The sequence below is a fragment of the Leuciscus leuciscus genome (assembly GCF_965113295.1).
Source record: "Leuciscus leuciscus genome assembly, chromosome: 5".
Lineage (NCBI taxonomy): Eukaryota > Metazoa > Chordata > Actinopteri > Cypriniformes > Leuciscidae > Leuciscus > Leuciscus leuciscus.
In genome coordinates this window covers 37,406,555-37,428,809 of record NC_138729.1, presented here as the reverse complement: position 1 = coordinate 37,428,809, position 22,255 = coordinate 37,406,555, and the positions used below count along the sequence as shown (strand labels likewise).

Sequence of the window (22,255 nt, the reverse complement as noted above, 5' to 3'; positions counted from 1 at the left end):
CCGAGGGTTATGTGTCAACTGAACAGCAGCACACTCTGTTGTTTTGGCTCTGTTCAAAGTCCAGTTCGCTTTAGATTTAGCCCATCCCTCCCTGTCATGTGATTATGGGACAGTCTTTTATTGTCAGAATCTCATTGTTTGTTCGACCTCTTCAGTTTAGTGTGTCATGTTATGAAGAACAAGAATCTTAACAGCCAAAGTCATGTCTAAGCCTGCACATGATCCAGTGTATAAAGTGCCAGGTAAGCCTTTCTATGCTCTACTAGGCTACTATAGTCTCATCTCAGTGTGTTATGTAATCAAAGTTAGAAATTACACTAACATAGATAAGCAAATTTGAGCTGATAGTTTACACCATCTGTTCTGTTGTCTGATCTATGATTAGAGATAAATGAAAATCAGTTATGTGTATTGCCCATAGGCTAAGCTAGCTAAGGCTTTTATTGTTCCTGAAAATAAACTGGTGCATTAATTCTTTTATTGTGGCAAACCAGTATTCATTGGAAAAAATTATTATTAGAATTGTTTTTGTTTTTTTAAGACAGGGCTCTAAAACTGAACTATTCCTTCAAATCTATGAAATCCTGTAGTTAGAAAGCTAGTGATGGTCTACAGTAAATTAGGTATATCATCCTGGTTGGTGGGTCAAGGCTAGGGAATATTTAAGGCAACACACACAGAAGAGATAATCAAAAGCAATTTGAGTTTTGCAACACTTTATTTCTTTACGTTCTCTATATTAATGCATTTCATTCTGTTTATGATTAAGATACAATTGTTCTTTATTAGCTCGGATGTCCTCCAGAACTCTGTACAGTCCAATCATCCACCACATTGTCTGTGTCACAGCTCTCATGATTTGTTATGGTGTGATTTCTTCTCAGCTAACAAAAAACGGCCATCTGCCAGTGGTCTGGAGTTCATTGGTCCTCTTGTGAGCTCTGTAGAGGAGACCCCAGACCCCATCAGTACGGTTATTAAGGGGCAAATTCCCTCCTGGGTCACTGGCAGCTTCCTTAGGAATGGACCTGGCAAATTTGAGTTTGGTGAAAGCAAGTAAGAGGGCAAAATATTGCTATAATCAGAGCAAGATACATTTATTTTTATTGGTTTTTTTGCTTATTTGGCTTCATCTCTTCCTCCTTAGATTCACCCACTGGTTTGACGGCATGGCCTTGATGCATCGTTTCCACATTAAAGATGGTCAGGTGACCTACAGCAGCCGTTTTTTGCGCAGTGACTCTTATGTACAGAACGCAGAGAACAACCGAATTGTGGTGTCTGAATTTGGCACCCTGGCAACACCTGACCCATGCAAGAACTTCTTCGCTCGGTTCTTTTCACGTTTTCAGATTCCAAGTAAGCATCAGTTGGAGGTGAAAGTGGCATGCGTACCTGATCAGAAATTCAGACAGAACACTTAAGCTAATCAGGCCTATCTATAAAGATAAGATCATAAGTACAGTACTTGACAAATTTGATGCAATTACTACAAAACCTTCATCTGAACCCATTCTAATCATCAGTTGTGTTTGATTAACAGAGGCGACTGATAATGCAGGAGTGAGCTTTGTTAAGTACAAAGGAGATTTTTACGTAAGCACAGAGACCAACTTCATGCGTAGAATCGACCCTGTGAGCCTGGAAACCAAAGAGAAGGTATATATGACAATGTTTCACAGATACAATAATTAAGTGAGATAACATGGACAGTGTTTTCCTAAAATGAACAGTTATCTCTATGTGATTTTGGTTTTGAAAGGTGGATTGGTCAAAATATATTGCAATTAATGCAGCAACAGCTCATCCACATTATGACAGTGAAGGAGCGACTTACAACATGGGAAACTCATATGGCAGTAAAGGTGAGATGGCTCATTTTTGCTTTTTAAAACACAATTAAACTCTAACGTCTCCTGTCAGTTTTCCAGCATCCCTCCACCAATCCCAACTCCTCACTCTTAACTGTTCCTATTCCAACCAGGGATAGGGGAGTACTTCGGGCCAAAATCCGAGCTCTGGGCCCTCCCCTTGGACCATACTTGCCAACCTTGAGACCTCAGAATTAGGGAGATATTTAAAAGGGGGGAGGGGGGGTTTATTTGACAAATTCATTTCCTTACAGGAGAACTCCGGTCAATTTTTAACATAGACAGTATAACCTGCTTTTACAAGTGCAAGTTTACATTACAAGTGCACAGGTCATGTGAGTGATTCCTTTAGAGTTAACACGGGTGAATCTGACTGCAGTAGATGTGAAAGATATGAATAAAGTTAATTCGGCCAGCGATTGTCGAGTTCACGCGCATATGTTTAGTTACCTATGATCACGCGCGTGAACTCGACAATCGACTACTTTGGACTTCAACCGAAAACAGGATGTAAATACAGGTATGAGCGCTGGCCGAATTAACTTCATTTTAACGGATGGTGTAGCAATATTGTTGTCCAGGTGGAAATCGGGAGAAAGGTCGGTCCGGGAGATTTTCGGGAGGGGCTTTGAAATTCGGGAGTCTCCCGGAAAAATCGGGAGGGTTGGCATGTATGCCTTGGACAGCACACCAAATATGTATACTCTTTACCATATCGATTTATATGTGAAAGTGCTATAAGTGTGAACTCGCAAACAACTGTTTCAAACCAAAAGACTCCTCCCATCTACCACCTCAAACACATATTCCCACCCCCAACACATGGGCCTATATATATATATTATATGTTGTTATATATATATAACAACAAATGTATATTAAATTAATATTTTAACAACAAAAAAGGCACTTCACCTTCTATTTTTTTTCTCAAAGGCTTCTTCTACCATATCCTCCGAGTACCACCAGGTGAAGGGACGAACGATATTGCTGATCTGTCTGATGCTGAGATTCTTTGCTCTATTCCTGCTTCTAACCCCAGAAAACCGTCATACTACCACAGTTTTGGTAAATTTGCCTAACATATTTGCATTTTTAGATCATCTGATCTGCCTTTCTGCTTCTTCATCCATCTGTAATATTACAAGAATTATTTTGCATCTATTTACATAGGGTTGGAAATATGGGCCACACCTTTGTTCCTGGAGATCCACCAAAACAAGCAGATTCAAAATAATGATTTTTTTTCTGTTTTCTATGTTTGTTCTTTTATTTTGCGTTACTGTTTGCAGTCATGTCGGAGAATTACATAGTCTTCATTGAGCAGCCGATCCAGCTAGACCTGCTGAAATTCATGCTGTACAGAGTTGCTGGAAAGAGCTTTAGTAAAGTCATGTCCTGGAACCCGGATCTAGACACCATCTTCCATGTGGCAGACAGACGCACTGGCCAGGCAAGGCAGAGTCTATAACAACATCATACTGACATCTAATTGTGGGCACTGTGTATTTCTGCCGCTTCACCTCTGTTTTCATCCCTGCAGCTCATCAAGACAAAATACTACAGCAGTGCCATGTTCACCCTGCACCAGATTAATGCATATGAGGATAATGGATATTTGATTATGGACATGTGCTGTGGAGATGATGGCAGTGTGATTGGTGACTTCACGATGGAGAACCTTCGTCAGGCATCTGGGGAAGAACTTGACAAGGTAATACCTTTACAATCCAATAAATGTCAAACATCGACAGTATTGACCTCTTTTTCAGCTTCATAAAAAGTAACTTTGATGCAACGTCTATTGGCTTTTCCAGTTCTTCAATTCATTGTGTACAAACTTACCACGCCGATATGTACTGCCTCTGGACGTTATGGAAGAGGAGCCCAATGACCACAACCTCATCAATTTGCCGTACACCACTGCCTCTGCTGTGAAGACTACAACTGGGGTAAGTGAACAAGTTGTGGAGAGAGGGGGGACTGGAAAAATAATATTAATAGATATCAATAAAAGTCATTTCTCTTTGGTTATAATAGGTGTTCCTCACCCATGAAGATCTCTACAATGATGACCTGTTGCAGTACGGTGGTCTTGAGTTTCCACAGATAAACTACACTTACTACAATGCTCGTCCTTATCGCTATTTCTACGCCTGTGGCTTTGGACACCTTTTTGGTGACTCTTTGCTTAAGATGGATCTAGAAGGAAAGAAGCTAAAGGTACCGTCTTAAATGAAAATACTTTTATTTGAGATTTCTGACTGTTCACTATAATTGGGAATATAATGTTTGATCTGTTTTGTTGTATGTAGGTGTGGCGCCATGTTGGTTTGTTCCCATCAGAACCAGTGTTTGTTCCAGCACCTGATGCTAAGGATGAGGACGATGGAGTGGTCATGTCTGTGGTCATTACACCAAGAGAGGTGAGTTTCATGGTGTCATCATACCCTTGTTGTCTAGCTCCATTGACTTTCTTTTATTAGACATATTAATATTAAGACTTTAGTATTTAGTTTCCTTTTGACAAATACTCTGGGGTCTCATTTATAAAACGTGCGTATGCACAGATTTGATCTTAGAGTGTGTACGCCAACAGATTTATAAAAACGCCACATGTTCTATGCAGGCGTACACACTTTCCCTTTTGGCAGAGTCAGAGTCCTGCAGGTATTTAAAAATCTAAGCAATTCTTGCCGCTTGCCAATCTCAAGTAAAGGATTTGGAAGTTGACTGGTGCTCTAATATGCTAATGGAATTAGGTGGCGTTTACAAGATGGAGATCTGAAACCGTTCAACTGCGCACCATTTCAAGATTCACGATTTAAAGATTTCAAAAGATTTTTTTTTTTTTTTTTGTACGTAATTTTTTTCTGAATTACATGTACGCACATTTGAGAAATGATCTTAGATCAAATATGATCACCCCTGGAGAGCAAGGGGATTCAATTTGTTTAAAAAATGTTGTCATACATAAGATACATAATTTGGTCAAAATTCAAATCAAAGAATTCTGTTGCGACAGATGTGATATTGTCATGTAACTCTCTTTAGAAAAACAGCAGTTTCCTCCTAGTCCTTGACGCCAAGACCTTCACAGAGCTTGGACGAGCAGAAGCTCCAGTGGACATCCCATATGGCACTCATGGACTCTTCAATGAGATGAGCTAAAATAGAAAATCACCAGCTCAAATCAACTCATAAGAGTGAAACCATTGAACAAACCATTCTGCATCTTTTTTGAAAGAGTAATTTCATCCTTTATTGATTTAATTACCATTAAATACATTGGAGAAACTGACATGTCTGGTTTTTGACACTATATTTTTTATATTGTAAACAACATTTTGCTTTTATGCGTGTATTTCTAGGATCTTGTTCACTGAGAGATTACAGATTGAGGAAGCAGGTATATTACAGGAACAAGTATATTAACTGAAGGAAATTAAAGGTTAGAATTAATAAGGGAATTGAAGATCTCATTGCAGAAATAAGTAGTATTATTCTAGGAGCAGCAAAAGAGTTGATACCAAAAAGAGGTGGTAGAAATAGAAAGAAAATAGTTCCTTGGTGGACGCAAGAATGCACAAAGGTAATTAAAGATAGAAATAAGGCATTTAAAGTCTTGAAAAAAACACATAACTCTCAGAATTTAATTGAATATAAAAGAAAGCAGGATGTAGTTAGGAAAACAATACAGAGAGTTAAAAATATTTTTTGGAGGAAGTATTGTGAATCTTTAGGAAGAAGTACAGTATCATTAGATCGAGTATGAGGTATGATTAAGAGAATGTCAGGCAATAAAAAAAAAGAGTGTGGTTATCCTATAACGAAAGATGGAGAGAAAGTAGTAATAGAAAGCAAAGATAAAGCAGAGTTGTTGGCAAGGACTTGGTTAAAATGCATTGTAATGGTAATTTGAGTAATGAGGAAAAGATACAGAGGGAGAAAACAGTAAGAGAAAATGTAGAAGCTATACAGGATGATAGGGACAGTGAAAGTGCTATAAATATGATGTTTACAATAGGAGAATTGAATAATGTTATAAGAAGATCAGGAAAAACAACGTCAGGGAATGATCAAATAAGTTATTGTATGATAAAGAATTTAAATGATAGGAGTAAAGAAATATTATTACATTTATATAATAAGGTATGGTGTTTGCCAAAACAGTGGAAAGAATCGATTTTTGTCCCCATATGTAAACCATGTAAGGATCCGAGTTTGGTAGAAAGTTATAGACCGATTGCTTTGACATCACATGTAGGGAAAATTATGGAAAATATTATAAATGAAAGATTAAAGTATTATTTAGAGACAAAGGAACTATTAAAGGATTACCAGAGCGGATTTAGAAAGGGACGAAGCACAATAGACTCAGCTCTATATGTTTAGAGAGTGAAATTAATAAATAAAGTATGGTATCTGTATTTTTTGATGTAGAGAAGACATACGATATGTTGTGGAAACAAGGACTAATTATTAAGTTATTTCAGAATAAGAGGGAGAATGTATAGTTGGATTATTTAGTGGAAAATGGAACTCGTTAAGGGAGTAATAGTCCAGTTTTTTATGATGAATGAAGTGTTTAGTAAAGTTGATAGATCTATAAGTGTTGCTTTATTTGCAGATGATGGTGTTGTGTGGAAAAAGGGAAGAAATATAGAATATATAGTGAGGAAAATGCAAGAGGCAATGGGGAAACTAGAGTGTTGGGGAATAGAATGGGGTTTTAGGTTTTCAGTGGCAAAGACCAAAGTAGTCTGTTTTTCAAAAAGGAAAATTTAGGAACAGATTAAACTTAAACTTTATGGAAAAAATTTAGAGAGAGTGACGTGTTTTAAGTATCTCGGGATAAGGTTTGACAAAAAACTTAATTGGAAAATGTACAAGAATAGGCTACAACATGTTGTAAGATGTTTGAGAGGTAGAGAGTGGGGAGCAAGGATCTCATTGAAAGCAGTATACATTGGATTAATTTGGCCAGTTCTTGATTATGGATGTACAATTTATCAGTCTGCTTCGAGAACATTACTAAAAAAGTTGTAATTCAATATAAGGCTTTGAGACTCTGTTGTGGTGCTTTTAAAACAAAACAACAAGTAGAAATGAATGAATATGCATTGAATATTAGAAGAAATCAGATAGCATTAACGTACTGGGTAAACTTAAAAGGGCATAAGGAAAATCACCCGACTCAGAAGGTGTTACAACCTTGTCAAGAAAAAGAAAGACGGCAGATTAAAAGCTTTGGTTGGATAATAGGAAATGCAGTCAATGAGATATGATATAATGTTAAGCCCCACTGTGCCATTATCCAGTGTCCCACCTTGGCTATTAGGGGAGTTAGGGGTAGTTACGCATCTTTTAGAGTGGAAAAAATAGAGAAGTATAGACAGGATTCAGGTTATTAGATATTTAGAGGAACATTATTCTATGTTTATTAAGATATACAGTGATGCATCAAAAAGCTGCGTTCAGAATTAAATGTGATGTTAAATAAAAGAGTTAATGTTAATTTATCAGTGTTTACAGGAGAAATGTTGGCCATTCTTTTAGCCCCTGAGTGGGTAGAAAATAATAAGCCAAATAAAGTGTTAAAAGGGTCAGATTCAAGTAGTGCGATAACCAGTTTCAAAAACATGCAGTCAGAAGCAAGACAGGATTATGTTGGAAATAGCCCAAACTTTTTACAGATTCAATAAAGTAGGAATAATAGTGAAATGTATCTGGACTCCAGCCCATATAGGAGGAGTTGGAAATTAATTGGCTGACAAATATGCAAAAAGTGCAACATAAAAAACAGAGGTAAATATGGCAGTAAATTATAGTAAGTTGGAAGCATAATCAAAGCAGAAATGAAAAAGAAGTGGCAGGAGGAGTGGAATATGGAAACAAAAGCAGGTAGGAGGAATGAGAGAAAATAAAAGAAATAAAAAAAGAAGAGGACATTATTTTGAGAATGAGATTTGGGCATACTGGATTAAATAGTAGGCCTACACTTAAAGTAATAGGGAAACATGAAACTGGGTTGTGTGAGCAGTGTAATAGTATAGAGTCAATATAACATGTCATTATTAATTGCCATAGGTACAAGCAGGAAAGGATGATTCTGAAAGATAGGCTAAGTAGAGAAAAAAAAAAATATTTGAAAATGAGGAAATATTACCACTGGATTCAGGGCATGTAGGTATAGAGCAATATTTAGTTTTTGGGGGGAAAATGGGCTTATTAGAAGGATATAGAGTTTAGTTATTATTAAAATTGTGTTTATAATGATGGGAATAATATTGTATTATTATTAGTAGTTTTATTTATTTATTTTAGGTATTTATTTATTTATTTATTTATTTTTGTGGCGGGTAATGTAGGCTTTTCTGATCCACACTCCATTTCAGAAGGTGGCGGTAATGCACACTAAAAAGTTGTTTGCCAACCGCCATTAAAAGTCAGAAGAAGAAGAAGAAGAAGAAGAAGAAGAAGAAGAAGAAGAAATGATCTCCAAAACACTAGGTGGCGCTCGTGCTACACGGAAGTGCTGATTTGATTTCAACTTCAACTGAATTTGACTCTTCATCACTCAACAAACGGGAGAAGGAGAAATAGAAATGGTTTACTTTCTGCAAACAACTGACAACTGTTTGCTTATTCACAATAGCTAAATTTGTCAAACTGGAGCGAGGAAAGTGTTTAGACGTTTAGAGCAAAGGTCTGTCGTGTTGACATACAGAAACGTTAGTTCATTTGTAAGTGCATTACATAGTCAGTGATTTCTCGTTACTACGGCCTCAATAATACATTTATGGGCTTCAAACTTATGGACTTGTGTTTAGACTGAATATTAAGGTAATGTTTTGTGTTCCTTGGCAAAGACATTACCTTAATCCATAAGCTTGAATCCCATAAATGTATTATTGAGGTAATGTTTTGTGCTCCTTGGCAAAGACATTACCTCAATAATACATGTATGGGCTTCAAACTTATGGACTTGTGTTTAGACTGAATATTAAGGTAATGTCTTTGCCAAGGAACACAAAACTGATCTTCAGCTGTTGGTAAGACCTATTTTTTAGTAAACTTAATTCACTACTATTTAACACTGATATTTTCAGTTTATGATTCAGTACACCTGCTATTTTGTTGCATTTTGGTCAATTGTATATTTTAAAACAGGTTTTCTCTTATATTTATGAGTATTAAACTATGCCTTGAGCAGTGCGCACAGCTCTTTACAGGTGAGGTGTGGCTCTGTAAGGCCATTGTGCTTCATGTCATGATAATGCTTTTATTGTCTTTATCTATGTCAGTAACTGTCAGGGTCAAATATGCCCTTGTTCCGGCAACTCGAGCCCACACCAGAGAGGGAAAGTCAGAAGAAGAAAAAATGCAAGAAGGAATGGACTGATGATGAGGACAAACCTTCCACACTGATTGGCCTTTGTCTTCAAAGCCTAGCTGAGAACATGAAGGATATGTGGGTGAAAGATTATGCCCAAAAATACATGGACCAGTATGTTTTCAGATACGTCATGGGTCCTTTCAGCTCATTACGTGAGTATTGAAAAGACTTGTGCATGTGTGAGTGAGTGTTTATCAAAGTATTTATTTTATCTGTGTGTTTCCCTTTCAGCTGGCGAGTTGTTGGAAGAGCTGTTGTGCATCCTGTCCTCACGTAATTTGTTGACACGTGCTGCCCTGCACCTCCTTCTCCTCCCGCAGCTGAGCTGTCTGTCCCTCTCATCTGCATGCAGCCTTGTCAATGCCAACCTCTGCTCTCTTATCCAGATACGCTGCCAGGTTAAACACACACACCCCTTCTAACTTGGGTATATTTCGTTTTTGCACAAACATACAGATGTGCTTGTAAGGCTTCAGTGAACTTTAAAGTAACCGTTATCAGACAGCAAATACCAGATACGCCAATTAGATCTGAATTTCCATTGGTGAATATCAGTGCCAGCAAAGCAGCAAAAGAATAGTGTTTTAAGTTTTAGGTAAGCTTTGATGAATAATATACTGTTGTTGTTTACGGTCAGTTGCACACAAAATGTATCACAGTCATTGTGCAGTGGAAGCCATCCCTGCTAATTTATTAAATATGTGCAAGGAGGATAAAAAATGCAGTATGCAAATATTACAATAACATCACTGTTGGCTACATTTTGAATGCTGAACAATCTATCATACATCAGTGGGATATTTTTCAACTTTAACGATTAAATGTGACAAATCAGATAGATCATATTTATGAAAAAAATATAAATTAAATAAAATTAGTAAATAATCAAATCCTATATAATGGTAATATAATAAAAATATATATAATATTAATTGTTAAGATTTTTTTTTGTTTCTACGGTGTCACGTGATCCTTCAGAAATAATTTTAATATTTGGTGCTCAAGAAACATTTCCTCTTATTATTAATATTGAAATATTGAAAACGGTTATGCTTGATATTTTGTGAAAATCGTGATGCATTCTTTTTTTGGATTATTTGATGAATAGAAAGTTTTAAAGAACAGCATTCACTTGAAATAGAATTTGGTTTTGTAACAATGTAAAAGTTTTTACTGTCACTTTCGATCAATTTAATGCATCCTTGCTTAATAAAAACTTTTGAATAGCAGTGTATATATTGTAATTAATATAATAAAATAGAACAAACCCTTAGTTACCCAAACCAGAATGTTTGAGGAATGTTAGTAAAATGCTGCCTTGCAAACACTGTAAAAACATGCAAACAAATTGTGAATGTTGTTAGTCTTGCCTGACAATACATGCAAAGCTCTTACAATTCTTATTTTCACTCACTTGTCTCTGTCTTGCACAGAATCTTCAGTCTCTGGATCTTAGTGGCGCACAGAATATATCTGCATCAGTGCTGTGTGAGCTCCTAGGCAGCCAACGTCGTCTCCGTTTCCTCTCCTTGGCTGGAACTCTTTGTGATCAGAGAGTGATAACGGTGGTTTGCCGCCAATGCTCCAAGCTGAAACACCTGGATGTGTCGCGGTGCCTTCACCTCACCCCTGCAGGCCTTCTGCCTCTGGCCTACCAAGAACCCCTTGTCTTGAATGCAAACACCTTCAGCAGTCTGCTTGCGTTGGATATCGGTTTAGCAGAAAATGAGAGAGATGCAGTAGCGGCAGTTGCATTCCTTCTGCTGAGCTTGTCTGGTCTTCAGAGGTTGGCAGTGGAGGGACTGGGACAGGCTTGTGTTCTCATACAGAACAGACAGTTTGAGGTGACAGAGGAGTTCACTCGTCGAGAAGGTGTGCCACATCTTAAAGATATGTGGGCAAAGCGGACACAGGAAGACCACTTGAAAGACAGCAGTTTACTGAGTGCAGATGGAGAGGAGAGTTTTACTTTAGAAGGAAAAATAGATGAATGGTTATCAATAGAGGAGAGTCACATGGATGCTAGTGATACTACAGAGATAAATGAATGGACAGGGACATCAGGAGAGAGTTATAAAAAAGATGGAGGTAGAAGTAGGGATTGTAATGGAAGAGATAGTGTGACAACATCTCTCAAGGATGTACAAGGACTGTCTCTGGATACTTTGGAGGCAGTAGGGAAGATCTGCCCTGACCTGCATGCCCTGTCTTTGGACTGTCTCCAGAATAATGCTCATCATAATACTGACAACTTCGAACAGGCAACCATTTTAGCAAGAGGACTCAGTAGGTTTTCTGGACAGCTACACTGCCTTTCTCTACAGTTTGCTGGTCTTCTGTCTGATTTGGTTCCAGCCCTGAGAGCCTCAGGCTCACACCTGCTCTCGCTCACCTTGGAAGGGATCAGAGCTGATGGACATACTCCTCTTCTGGAGCTCATCCATGCCTGTCCCAGACTCAACTCTCTCACTGTTCATTTAGACCCACCCAGCACTAATTTGAATGGAGATGATGATGATGATGATGATGCTGAGGAGGAGGGTGAAGACGAAGCCCTTCTTTCTAATTTACCATGCCTTCCACACCTCCACTCTTTAACACTAAAGTAAGTCAAATGTTGTCATTCTTGCTAAACTTCATGCTAATGCTCTTTTCCCTTTAAATCAAATGTGCTATATACTGCTTTCCATTCAGTGTTCTTTTTTCCCAACAGTTTTTCATTGGATGAACGGCAAATGAAGCCTGCATTGAGTTGTAGGTCTCTGAAGGGAGTGCTGTGGGCACTGCTTAGGGGTGCTTCACTCCTTCGGAAGCTCTCGCTAATCGCTGTTCCCTGTCGACTGGACCCTGTATTTAGACTTGTCCTAAACCATCCGGCCAAACCCCTCGGGGCCCTAGACAGTCCCCCACTGCACTGCCTTCGATCTGTTAGTCTGAACCGCTCAGATATCACAATGGAGACTGTAGTACATATTGTAAACACTTGTAGGCGCTTGTCCCATTTGGATTTGAGTGGATGCTGGGCAATGACTTTAAACAATATCACAAAGTTACAATGCAAAACCAAAAGGAGGCGCCATACACTGCAAATAACATGGACATGAGCTGGGGAAAGAAAAGGCCATGCTGAGATTAAAAAATAGTTGTACTGTCAGTATCATTTTCGTGTGATTATTCTATAAAACTGGGATATTCTAAGAAATATATGTATAAATGTAATATGCATTTAATACAATTATACATAAAGGATCAAATTGTTTGATACAATGAAATAAAATGTATCAATTGTCCATTTTCTATCCATATAAGCCCATTTTGGCCTTTGAGTTTTTAAATTGTTGACCACATTATGTATTTTTGGACCGATATTAATTGTTTTTTGTTCGGTTTTGTTGTGTTTTTTAAAAGATGAACCAGATTGTTCATGCTTTGTCAAGTAAAAAAAAAAAAAGTATCATGCACTTTGTTATATTTGAATACTTATGTTTTATGCAAATATCCTAGGATAAGAAAAAGGAAAAATCATATTTAAAATGTTTCTGTTGTTTTATCACAATCCTTTGATGTCGCTGGGAAATGTGTAATAAAATGCAATCAAATATTATTTAGCAAAAAAGAACATATGTACCAATAAAATATTGTACTCATATCTGTTCATTTGTGCTGTGTTTATATATTTATCCGCGTATTATAATTGTACCTTGAAAATTCAAAAGGTGCTCATAAACGCTGCTTTCAGTCTGTGCACTTTTTTCTTGATGGGCAACTTTTCAATACACGTGACAGGAAGAGCGACTCCTTCACAATAATAGAATAAGTTCATTGGACAATGTACTAGCGCCAACGCAGTCCTACAGCAAATCAGTTTACGAGCGTCACGTAACGTCATTCATATTTATGAGCCAAGCGTTCTACGCGCATTCGTACATTCGCTGGCGGGAAGACCATACAGTGCGTAGTACTAGCTAAAGTTTGAATTGTTATTTACATTTAGGATAGTTATGTTTCGAATACTCAACTGTATAGTAGCAGTTTGTCCAGATATGGGAATAGGGAACAATGGAAATCTACCATGGCATCCAATAAGACTAAGGTGAGCGAGAAGCCGATCGTTTTTTTGCTAACTCTCCATGTTCTGTTGCTAACTCTCCATGTTCTGTTATAATGATACAATAATATATAATAATATATAATATAATAATCTGTTATATTGATACAAAAGTGTTGGTTGTTTTCCAGGGCAACGTTTTATGAGTTTCGTATTTTGCAACAGCTATAAGTTGTTACTCGTTTGCAGTTATATGTTTAATATATATAAATCGATGTTGTGACAGTTTTTCAAAATGACTATTGACAAATTAATAAAATGAAAACGTCTTACAAAATCATTGAGACAGAATGGTAGAAACAAGAAATATGAAATCGCATATTTTATGATTTCACAGGTCTTGAGTTAGAGCTTGAACTTTGTCCTGCAGAAGAAGAAAAAAACACCTGACATGTTCCTAACCTTTTACACAAAGCAAGCTTCAAAATACAGTATATCCCAACCATTAGCTTTGATTCTTCTTTCTTATATTTTTAGTAATGAATTCAAGCACTTTCAGAAGATGACCATGACCCCTTCAGTTGAGGGTAATACAGTGCTTTCATATTTGTCATTCCTCTTATTGTCTTTTTTTTTCTTCTTTTTTTCTTCTTCTGAAATTAGTCAAATCTTTAACCTAATCTCTGTATTGTTGTCTTTTGCATTCACTCTGTATGTCATTTGACAGGTAAAAAGAATGTGGTCATCATGGGCAGAAAGACTTGGTTCTCTATTCCTGCTCAAAACAGACCCCTAAAGAACAGGATCAACATAGTTCTCAGCAGAGAGCTCAAGTAATCTAAATGTTTGCACTTTATTTAACCTTACAGTACCACTTATAAGTTTAAAATGTTTTGATTTTTCTATCACTCACTGCGTAGGACAGCCCCAGAGGGAGCTCACTACCTTGCTTCAGACTTGAGTTCAGCTCTCCGTCTGTTAGACGGCTCTGAGGTCGAAAAACAAGTGGACCAGGTTTGGATAATTGGTGGCAGTGCTCTGTACAAGGTTGGTACAGGACTGATTGCCTACACCAAACACTGATCTCTAAATCGTCCCATCACTGCAACCTTTTCATTTACTTCTTATATTTCTATTTTTGATTTCCTCCAGTTTCATGAAATTTATTTATATTTGTTTTGTAAAGTAATATGATATTTCCTAATTTTGGGGTAAAATTGGCTGTTTCACCGGTTATACAGTGTGCGTGCAACAACATACATTATACACCCACCTATACTTTGTTATAGTTACAGCTCAGTGTAGTTCAGATCTCTGTATAATCAGTTGTTATGGAAACTGCCTCAAGGCAAAATGCACAAAAGACTCCCTTCCTTCATACTCCTTCCTCTTCATTCTGTTAATGTCTTGTACAATGTAATCATCATACACTGTTTGTGAATGTTGTGCTGTGTTCTTTAGGAGGTGATGGAGCGTTCTGGTCCCAGGCGTCTTTTTGTAACACGGGTCCTCAAGCAGTTTGACTGTGACACATTTATACCTGATATTAAAATGGACAAGTACAAGCTCCTGTCTGAGTGAGTGCTTATACAGTTGTTTGAATGCTTACATTGAGGTCTGTAATACACGGAGAGAGGTTAGCATTGCAGTTCATCACAAAGGCAGTTGCTCAGCTCAAACCTTTTTTTTTTTTTTGCCTATCACCTTAGCCATAAATGCCATGTGATTAATTTCTCTAGAGCTTGCTTTGAAGTCTTTCATTAGCAACTAATCTGTTGGTGTATATGCTGTGATGTCATGGACAGCAGGCAAGGAAAAATACACTGAACACTACCATTAGAGAGTTTGGGGTCAGTAAGGTGTTTTTTTTTAGATATATAAATAAAAATTAATTATTTTATTCAGCAAGAATGTATTAAATTGATTTTAAAAAATTATGGTAAAGACATGTTTAATGATTTATGTTTCAAATTAATGCTATTCTTTTAACCTTTCTATTAATCAAAGAATCCTGTAAAAATCTATCAGTTACTACAAAATTGTTAAAGCAGCACAACTGTTTTCAACATTAATAATCATTTAAAATGTTTCTTGAGTAGCAAATCAGCACATTAAAATGATGTGACACTGAAGACTGGTGTAATGATGCTGAAAGTTCAGCTTTCGAATCACAGGAATAAATTATATTTTAAAGCGTATTCAAGTGGAAAATGGTTATTTTAAATTGTAATATTATTTAACAATATTATTTTGACTATTTTTGAGCAAATAAATTCTTTCTTAAGCATAAAAGACATGCTTCAAAAGCATTCAAAAACATTTTAAAAAATCATACTGACCCCAAACTTTTGTATTGCTTTTAAGAGTATGGCACTTTTTCTTGCTTACCGGCATTTCTCACATGTTCATGTTGGTGGACCAACGCACACACACACTGTTTTTTCTTCTTCGAACACTGTTGCAAATAATTCGTGTCATAATGATTTGTAGGAGCGATATTAAATTTATATTTGTGTTAAATTTCAAAAAGGCCATTTTGCTAATGCTAATACGGCACCGTTTGAAACACTTTCATTTATAAAGTACAACCTTTTTATACATGTTTAGGAGTATTTGTCTTGTCGTATCCTTGAATAAAGCAGATAGATTTATTGGCACTGGAACAGACATGCTGTATTGTGTATCCAGAGAGAATAGTGAAGAGAGTTGCATCAATGAGGAAAAAAAGCTCTCTTGTTATGTAAAAATGGCATCTAGCATCAAAGGTGGATTGCATCAAATGTCACGTCTCTCAGGCTCACAGTAAGCATTTAAAGAGAAGTTAAATCCACACAGGATGTTGATCGCTGTCACTTCATCTGACAAAGAGCAAAATGGATTTTGTTATGTGTTCTCAAATTCATTTGATTATTTTCAGCAGTTAATTGGAAGTTAACAAGAATCTATCTTAATCTGAGTATTTATGAAAGTACGAGTTTGTTGTTTGTAGTCTGTCTGTTAAAGGCTATGTTGTGTTGTGCATGTTATGCAATCGTGTTGTGTCTGTATTATGTTTTGTTTTATTATTTTATTTTGTATTATTCCTTGTGTTCTTAGTTGCAATGCATGTTTGTTAAATCAGTCCTGACTTAAAAAGTTGGAAATGTCTTATTGCTCCTTCTGTTTTGTTTTTTCTTGTTTCCTTCTGGTCAGATTCCCAGGTGTACCCACCGGCTTACAGGATGAGAATGGTGTTCAGTATGTGTTCGAAGTGTATGAGAGTACCGACCACTAAGAAGAAAATCTTTTAAGTAGGAGACGTGGGCTCTGACATGTTGCATGATGTAGTAGTTTTCATTTGAATTATGCTTGTAATTTCCTGACCCCTTCACCCCTTCTTCTCTCTATCACTTCATATCTCATGTCCACTTTCCTTATTAATTAAAATTTTAAAAGCCCAAAATATGTTGTGATTCCAGGACAATTAAAAGATCTGATGTTACTTCCATGATTGTTCTTTTGAAATTCTATGTGTGGGCTTTTGCAGTTTTATATACAAAGTGAAAAGTAGACAGAAAATCATGGGAAGAAAGAGGGTGGGTAAAGGGGGGTAAAATCAGTCGGATTCAAACTCCCATGAGCACAATATCTCAACATGTTGCATAGGGGCTGACTGCTAAGTCTTCTGATTTGTGGCCTTTTCTTAATGATTTATATGAGGTTGGAGAATGAATCTGAAGCACCTGGTTTTGGACCACAATAATGTATTTTTGAGGAACATGGTTCCTCAAAAATCCAGTCCTGTAGGGCCACTTATGGAAGTAGAATAATGTCAAATGTTTTTGAAATAAAAAGCCTGTTGAATTGCATTACTTGAAAAAAAATAAGGCATTGCATTAACCATGCTTGCATTTAACGCATTGTATTTTTAGGGCTTGCATTTTTATGGGCTGAAATTCAACATGGTTGAATATTTAAGCTGTGAATATTTCAATTAAAAACATTTCAAACACCTTTTCATTATAAAAAAATTAAATAATCCATATTCACCTTTCATATTTCACTTCCAAAATATTCAAACTGTTTAAAAATACAATCAATAATATTCAACAGGCAATTTTCGGTCCATTTTATTTCGCTTTGCAAATTCACTTCCACAAATTCAGTGGTTCAGATTCGACAGTAAATTCAACATTGACGTCCAGGAACTGCAGGAAAAGCAGTAGATTGCCGAGCATACTCTCCATCTGCTGTTAGTCGACCTCACCATCAGATGGTGCAAAAGCGCGTGTTGCTGACGAAGACATTCATTCATAAAATGAAAATGATTATCTGTGTCAGTATATGCGGAAAAGATGATAAACACACAAAAGCTGTGTTTATGTTTCATTCAATAACTTCATTGTTACTTTCCCTGTGTATTCTACATGTCATCAGCTTTCTCTACCATGAACAGGATTATAATCGGTTTCCCTCAATACCTCATACTCAAGGATTTCCCTTCCGTTGATAGTGTTATGAAAGACCAATCTTGCACCTTATTAGGGAAGTAGGCTATTATATAGGCTACAGGCAAGAAGATGGACTCAGAATATGAACTTAACGCGCAAAGTTTCATGCTGAGCGTTTCGTGATATACTGGCATAAAATCAACACATACATATGCAGTTAGTATGCATACGTGTATTGCATTAGCTTAAACTGTCACAGCACTTGCATATTGTCCTCCTATTGTTAGTTTAACTGTAAATCGCTTTGGATAAAAGCGTCTGCTAAATGACTAAATGTAAAAATTGGCTTGACATTGGACATTCGCACATTTAGGGACCGTCTCTAAAGTTGCATACAACATTGGCATACACGTTTCTAACTTCAATAGCAAACTTAAATTTATTTGAATAAATATCAAAAATCCAAAGGGTGCGCATTATGCCTGACACTAAATGAACACTTTACAGTAGGTTTTATGACTGTAAGTCGTTCTATTCAAATGCTATCGGAGTTAGAAACGTGTATACCAAAGTCGTATACACTTTAGAGACGGTCCCTAAATGTGCGAATGTCCAACATCAAGCCATCTTAATGCCAATCTATGGGTGCTTCTCATTTCTTATTTGTGCATCCTCGTTTCCTTTCCTCGCTTCCTTTCCTTGCGTCTCAGCTCCGCCCCCTGTAGATGCGAGGGAAGGCTGCAAGGAAAAGACGGGAGGACGGAGGAATCGAATGTAACTTTTTTTTAAACATTGGAATACTTGATCACTCAAGCGTCACTTCATCGCGTCATCAGCAGCACTCAAAGGATCTGCCCTTATGTTGTTGAAGTTTGTTTATTTAAGAAATTCATAATAAATAATAATAAAGCAAGATACCCTGTTGAAATATGTGAGATGTGTGGTTTATATAAACTGAAAAGGTAAAGTATAAATTAAAATGATTGTGACCGATGTGACGGGGGAGGAGAATTTAGACGTGCGTCACGTTTAAGTCGATAAAACTCTTCCGCATAGGATACACCTGTGTATCCTCGCTCATGACTCCTCAGGAAGCCTCCTCACTCCTCGATCCTCGACTCCTCGCGGTGCAATTAGAGAATTGAGATGTCCTTCAAGATGGCTGAGCTCGATCGGTTTCCGGGTCATAGGATGGAGGACGGAGGAGAGAGGAGACGAGGAGGGATATTGAAAAGCACCCTATCACTGGGAAACGCTCAGCATTAAAGGGATAGTTCACTTTGAAATTCATTTTTGGTATGTTTTAGCTTACCTCAAGGGCATCCAAGATGTAGGTGTCTTTTTTTCCGCAGTAGTTTCAATTTTGATATTTTTAGGTCAAACCGTTCTTGTCTGTCAGTCATAATGCAGGTCTATGGTCACGGTCTCAAAACACAAGCACAGAGTCCAAATTAAAACAATTCCCCGTCGTCCAAATTAAACAATTCCCCATCGTAAGTACACATTGATGGCCTAAGACACGAAACGAGCGGTTTGTGTGAGAAAACGAACAGTATTTATATCGTTTTTACCACTTATACGCAGCCATGTCGAAGTGCTCTGATCTGACGTGTGCGCAGACTGGTGCATAGATACACACTAGATGTCGCCTTGTCTACGGCAGTTCATTGGAACGAATGTCTTTAAGGCGACATCTAGTGTATATATCTATGCACCAGTCTGCGTACACGTCAGTTCAGATCACTCGGACATGTCTGCGTATAAGAGGTAAAAACGATATAAATACTGTTCGTTTTCTCACACAAACCGCTCGTTTCGTGTCTTAGGCCATCAATGTGTACTTACGATGGGGAATTGTTTAATTTGGACGACGGGGAATTGTTTTAATTTGGACTCTGTGCTTGTGTTTTGAGACCGTGACCATAGACCTGCATTAAATGACTGACAGACAAGAACGGTTTGACCTAAAAATATCAAAATTGAAACTACTGCGGAAAAAAAGACACCTACATCTTGGATGCCCTTGAGGTAAGCTAAAACATACCAAAAATGAATTTCAAAGTGAACTATCCCTTTAAGCTTTGCGCGTTATTCTGAGTCCATCTGCTTGCCTGCGAGTTTGGTCTTTTACATCACTGTAGTCCATTAAGCTACCTTAAATTATTAAAGGTCCCATGACATGAAATTTTCACTTTCGGAGGTTTTTTAACATTAATATGAGTTCCCCTAGCCTGTATATGGTCCCCAAGTTTCTAAAAATTTCAATCGGTGTAAATCGAGCTTTTGCTATCTTTCTCTGCCTTTGAGAAAATGGAGGCTCATATGCGCTGATCTTGAATCTCCTCCTTATGACGTCATAAGGAGGAAATGTTACCTCCCCTGTCTCTGCTTTGCCCGCCCAGAGAATATTTTCCGCCCATGAGAAAATGCGCTAGGAAGTAGGAACGCGCGCGCGCGATTTTAGTTTGTCCACGAGAGATATCATGGCTTTTGAGCGAGCGAAGCATAACAATTGCTCAATAATTGGATGTACAAATGAACACAGAAGGGTCAATACAGAGCTATGCTTGCTGAACGTCTGAAACTAAAGTCTAGATCACTCTCTTTGGCTCAGCTACACACCTCGGACAAGTAAGTCAACTAATGATATATAAGTATGTTGCTTTACTGTTTATGGTTACCTAGATTTTACAGTAGAATGTGGCTGTAACATTAGCTATGCAGCTATGCAGTTTATGTGTGTGAATACACACACTGTAACGCGAGTGTTGTACACTTCTTTGTTATTTGGATAACCGTTTTCCTGTTGGTTATATGGCGCGAGCGATATCCGCATTTCAAGATCGCAGAGCTTGATGTAATTGTAATAAGATAAATACAGACGTTACAGATCTCTCATGAAAAGGCAACAGTAGGTTCGCGTTAGCTAGGGTGACCATACGTCCTGTTTAACCAGGACATATCTGGCCAGGATTTCGAGATCGCCCAAAATGCCCGGGATTCGGCTTTTGCTTTCTACAGTCACCATTCATTATGTTTACATTATTACATTATTTGACACTGACACGTACGTGCCAGCTTTGCAGGTCATGCATTCTGCTTCACACGGATCCCGATCGAGACGAAAACACAGGAATTTTCTTAGCAATGCTAGAACGCACATCAACCGATCACTTGTTTAGCGTTCATGTAAACACTACATTTAGATTCACCAATCGGAATTAATTCAGTCCTACTGAATCAAAAGGTGTGCATGTAAACAAAAAGAATGGCGACGAGAAAGCAAAAGCCGTATCCCGGATATTTTGGGCGATCTCGAAATCCTGGCCGGACATGTCCTGGAATATGGTCACCCTACGTTAGCTACATAATAATAACTGTAAACCATCCGAATAAAGTACCGTATCCAGACATAATATTTTAAACTAACCATTCGGAAACGTCCTGCTGGAGCCGCTGAGTTGCAACTTCTTCATCCGTTGCTTCTCCATCTGGATCAGATTCTGGGTCAAACTGAAATGCTTGAAAGACTGCGGCTGCGTTCGAAACCGCATACTCAATGAGTAGGTACTTAATTTCAATAAGTACTTACTTAACGAGCGCTAAAAGAGTAGGTACTTTATAGCCAGATCTCGTTGAGTATGAATGCGAACCGGACATCTGCCATGTTGACGTTATCATGTGACCTACGACGCGTTACCACAAGAGCCACAACTTGAAAAATTTGAACGACACGTTTAATTAATCTATCTGTAAATATCTTGATATTGATTAAACTTGCTCATTTTGTGGTCTTTTTGAAGAAACTGCTGCCCATTTATGTTGTGAATACATTTAGGGTTGATTTAAGTTATTATATTTAACCCAACTAATGTGACCCACCGTTTTATCCTTAACGATATTATTTATTTTTATTACAAAATCCCAAAATTATCATCTCTTGAATATGTTGTTAATTTCTTTATTTTATATCCAAACATTTTCAGCCACAAGCAAAAGTGGCTTTCTGCTTTATGTTTTCCTCTTTTTCTCGATGAATTTAACTCTCGTTTCATCCCTCAGGCCTAGGCCTATAAATAACAAAAAATTAATTTTTTAAGTGTATTATAACTAATTATTTAAGAAAATATATATTACGATATTCAACCTTGTAGGTTCTTTTTTCCTGTGTATAAAATCTCATATTATGTATGCAAATCCATGATTGATATATGTGTGTGTGTATATATATATATATAGGCCTATATATATATATATATATATATATACACCTCATAACATCAGTAACTCAACAGCCCTACCTAGAATGGTTTTCCTCAGCGTTTGTAATGTCTGCACAAAGGGCAGCTGTGCGAAGATTCGCCTTTGGAGAAAACTGTTGATTTTATACTCGAAAAATGTAAGTATCATTAATGTTAAAAATTAATATTACCCCAGAATGAAATGCATTGCTATCCCACCCCAAAACATACAATAATAAATGCTGACCAATACTTAATTATATAAA

General features: G+C 37.2%; 3 protein-coding genes across 7 annotated transcripts; all 3 read left to right on the top strand.

Moving 5' to 3' along the window:
- On the top strand, positions 1–5,172 carry bco2l (beta-carotene 15, 15-dioxygenase 2, like). The gene is made up of 12 exons (XM_082170689.1): positions 1–242; positions 885–1,056; positions 1,148–1,359; positions 1,544–1,659; positions 1,763–1,865; positions 2,808–2,939; positions 3,164–3,324; positions 3,415–3,585; positions 3,689–3,823; positions 3,912–4,094; positions 4,187–4,297; positions 4,926–5,172. The coding sequence occupies exons 1-12, from the start codon at positions 203–205 to the stop codon at positions 5,040–5,042; spliced, it is 1,653 nt and encodes a 550-aa protein (XP_082026815.1). The 5' UTR covers positions 1–202; the 3' UTR covers positions 5,043–5,172.
- Positions 5,173–8,375: 3,203 nt separating this feature from the next.
- LOC309498470 (uncharacterized protein) lies at positions 8,376–12,919 on the top strand. 5 transcript variants are annotated; one of them, XR_014205960.1, is made up of 6 exons: positions 8,376–8,717; positions 9,179–9,422; positions 9,502–9,668; positions 10,704–11,875; positions 11,984–12,690; positions 12,723–12,919. XR_014205960.1 is itself a non-coding variant. In XM_082169233.1 (5 exons), exons 2-5 carry the CDS (start codon positions 9,197–9,199, stop codon positions 12,372–12,374), a joined length of 1,956 nt encoding a protein of 651 aa, XP_082025359.1. In that variant the 5' UTR covers positions 8,376–8,617; positions 9,179–9,196; the 3' UTR covers positions 12,375–12,919. The 5 variants fall into 5 exon arrangements, 4 of the variants coding, with proteins under 4 accessions (XP_082025359.1, XP_082025357.1, XP_082025358.1 ...); XM_082169233.1 differs by having other exon boundaries at positions 8,376–8,617; positions 11,984–12,919; XM_082169231.1 differs by having other exon boundaries at positions 11,984–12,919.
- Positions 12,920–13,173: 254 nt separating this feature from the next.
- Positions 13,174–16,803, top strand: dhfr (dihydrofolate reductase). Its single transcript, XM_082169240.1, has 6 exons — positions 13,174–13,363; positions 13,856–13,905; positions 14,046–14,151; positions 14,239–14,365; positions 14,780–14,895; positions 16,511–16,803. The coding sequence occupies exons 1-6, from the start codon at positions 13,272–13,274 to the stop codon at positions 16,590–16,592; spliced, it is 573 nt and encodes a 190-aa protein (XP_082025366.1). The 5' UTR covers positions 13,174–13,271; the 3' UTR covers positions 16,593–16,803.
- Positions 16,804–22,255: the final 5,452 nt, after the last annotated feature.